At 39.8% G+C, this 1,342-nt stretch overlaps 1 protein-coding gene across 1 annotated transcript; it reads left to right on the forward strand.

Moving 5' to 3' along the window:
* The first annotated feature begins 206 nt into the window (after positions 1 to 206).
* LOC149157081 (uncharacterized) lies at positions 207 to 935 on the forward strand. Its single transcript, XM_089444966.1, has one exon. The coding sequence runs from the start codon at positions 207 to 209 to the stop codon at positions 933 to 935; it is 729 nt and encodes a 242-aa protein (XP_089301092.1).
* The last annotated feature ends 407 nt before the right edge of the window (positions 936 to 1,342 follow it).

Genomic DNA, 1,342 nt, shown 5'->3' on the forward strand with positions numbered 1-1,342 from the left:
GAAAGAATATATAGCAAATGATATTCAACAAATTTCCAAGGAACCAGCCAAAAGTTATAACATACCCCGAGAATAGACAGTTGGAGGGAGTCAATAAACCTATAAATGACTAGCAACTAAAACAACCTCTGCAATGTTGGGGATGTGGAGAATCCCATTACTACAAAAATTGCCCGCACAGGGCCAGAACAGAACAACTTTCAAATATGCAAGAGGCCTCCACAGTTGGAGACGTAGCAAGGAGCATGCCCAGAATTAACGCTACTCTAGATGATCATCAAGCAGAATACCAGCCCACCATGATCAAATGTGAAGGTATGATTACTAATCAACCTGTTTTTGTTTTATTTGATCCAGGTGCTAGCTTAAGCTATATAAGTCCTAAAGTGGTAGAGAAATGCCAACTGCAAAGCAGAAAGTTTAAGAAACCTTGGTTAGTCCAACTAGCCACAGGGATGAAAAGAAGAGTATCTGTGAAAACAGAACGCTATCCTATAACAGTTTCAGGACAATCAATCCATGTTGACCTTAATGTGCTCCCTTTAGGGTCCTATGATGTACTAATACGGATGGATTGGTTGGAAGGGCGTTGGTCCATAGTCAACTGTAAAAAAGTAATCTGTAAGTTATCTTACGTGATCCTGAAAAATATTAAGCTACACCCTATTTCTGCCAACCAGTTGGGAAGATGTATTAGGAAGGGTTTTCAGGTTTATGTCGTCCAAGTAGGATATACCAATTCAAAGAGTAAGATGACTTCCCTGGAAGATATTCCTGTAATCCAGGACTTCAGGGATGTGTTCCCTGAATCCATTCCTAGATTGCCACCTAAGCGTGACATTGATTTCACCATTGAATTGATACCAGGAGAAACTCCTGTTTCAAGAGCTCCTTACCGCATGAGTATCCCTAAGCTAACAGAACTCAAAATGTAGCTTTAGGAACTTCTGGATAAAGGATACATTCGCCCCAGTGTATCCCCTTAGGGAGCCCCCGTGTTGTTTGTGCAAAAGAAGGATAGAACCTTGAGGTTATGCATTGATTATCGTTAGTTAAATAAACTGACTGTCAAAAATAAATATCCCTTACCACGCATTGACGATCTATTTGACCAAGTGCAGGGAGCAAGTGTATTCTCAAAAATTGACCTGAGGTCTAGCTACCACCAGATAAGGATAAAGGAAGAAGATATTTGCAAAACTACATTTCAAACTCGTTACGGCCATTACGAGTTCATAGTATTGCCTTTTGGCCTTACTAACGCTCCAACGACTTTTATGAGTCTAATGCATAGTATCTTTCAACCGTTTTTAGATAAATTTGTGCGATTTTCATTGATGAT

The sequence above is a fragment of the Pinus tabuliformis genome, chromosome 9, assembly GCF_031772625.1.
Source record: "Pinus tabuliformis cultivar Carrire ecotype Pingquan chromosome 9, CPIR1, whole genome shotgun sequence".
NCBI classification, from domain to species: Eukaryota; Viridiplantae; Streptophyta; class Pinopsida; order Pinales; family Pinaceae; genus Pinus; species Pinus tabuliformis.

Bases quoted from the DNA above. Each gene is read 5' to 3' on its own strand.
- LOC149157081 (XM_089444966.1), top strand. From the start codon at position 207: ATGCAAGAGGCCTCCACAGTTGGAGACGTAGCAAGGAGCATGCCCAGA.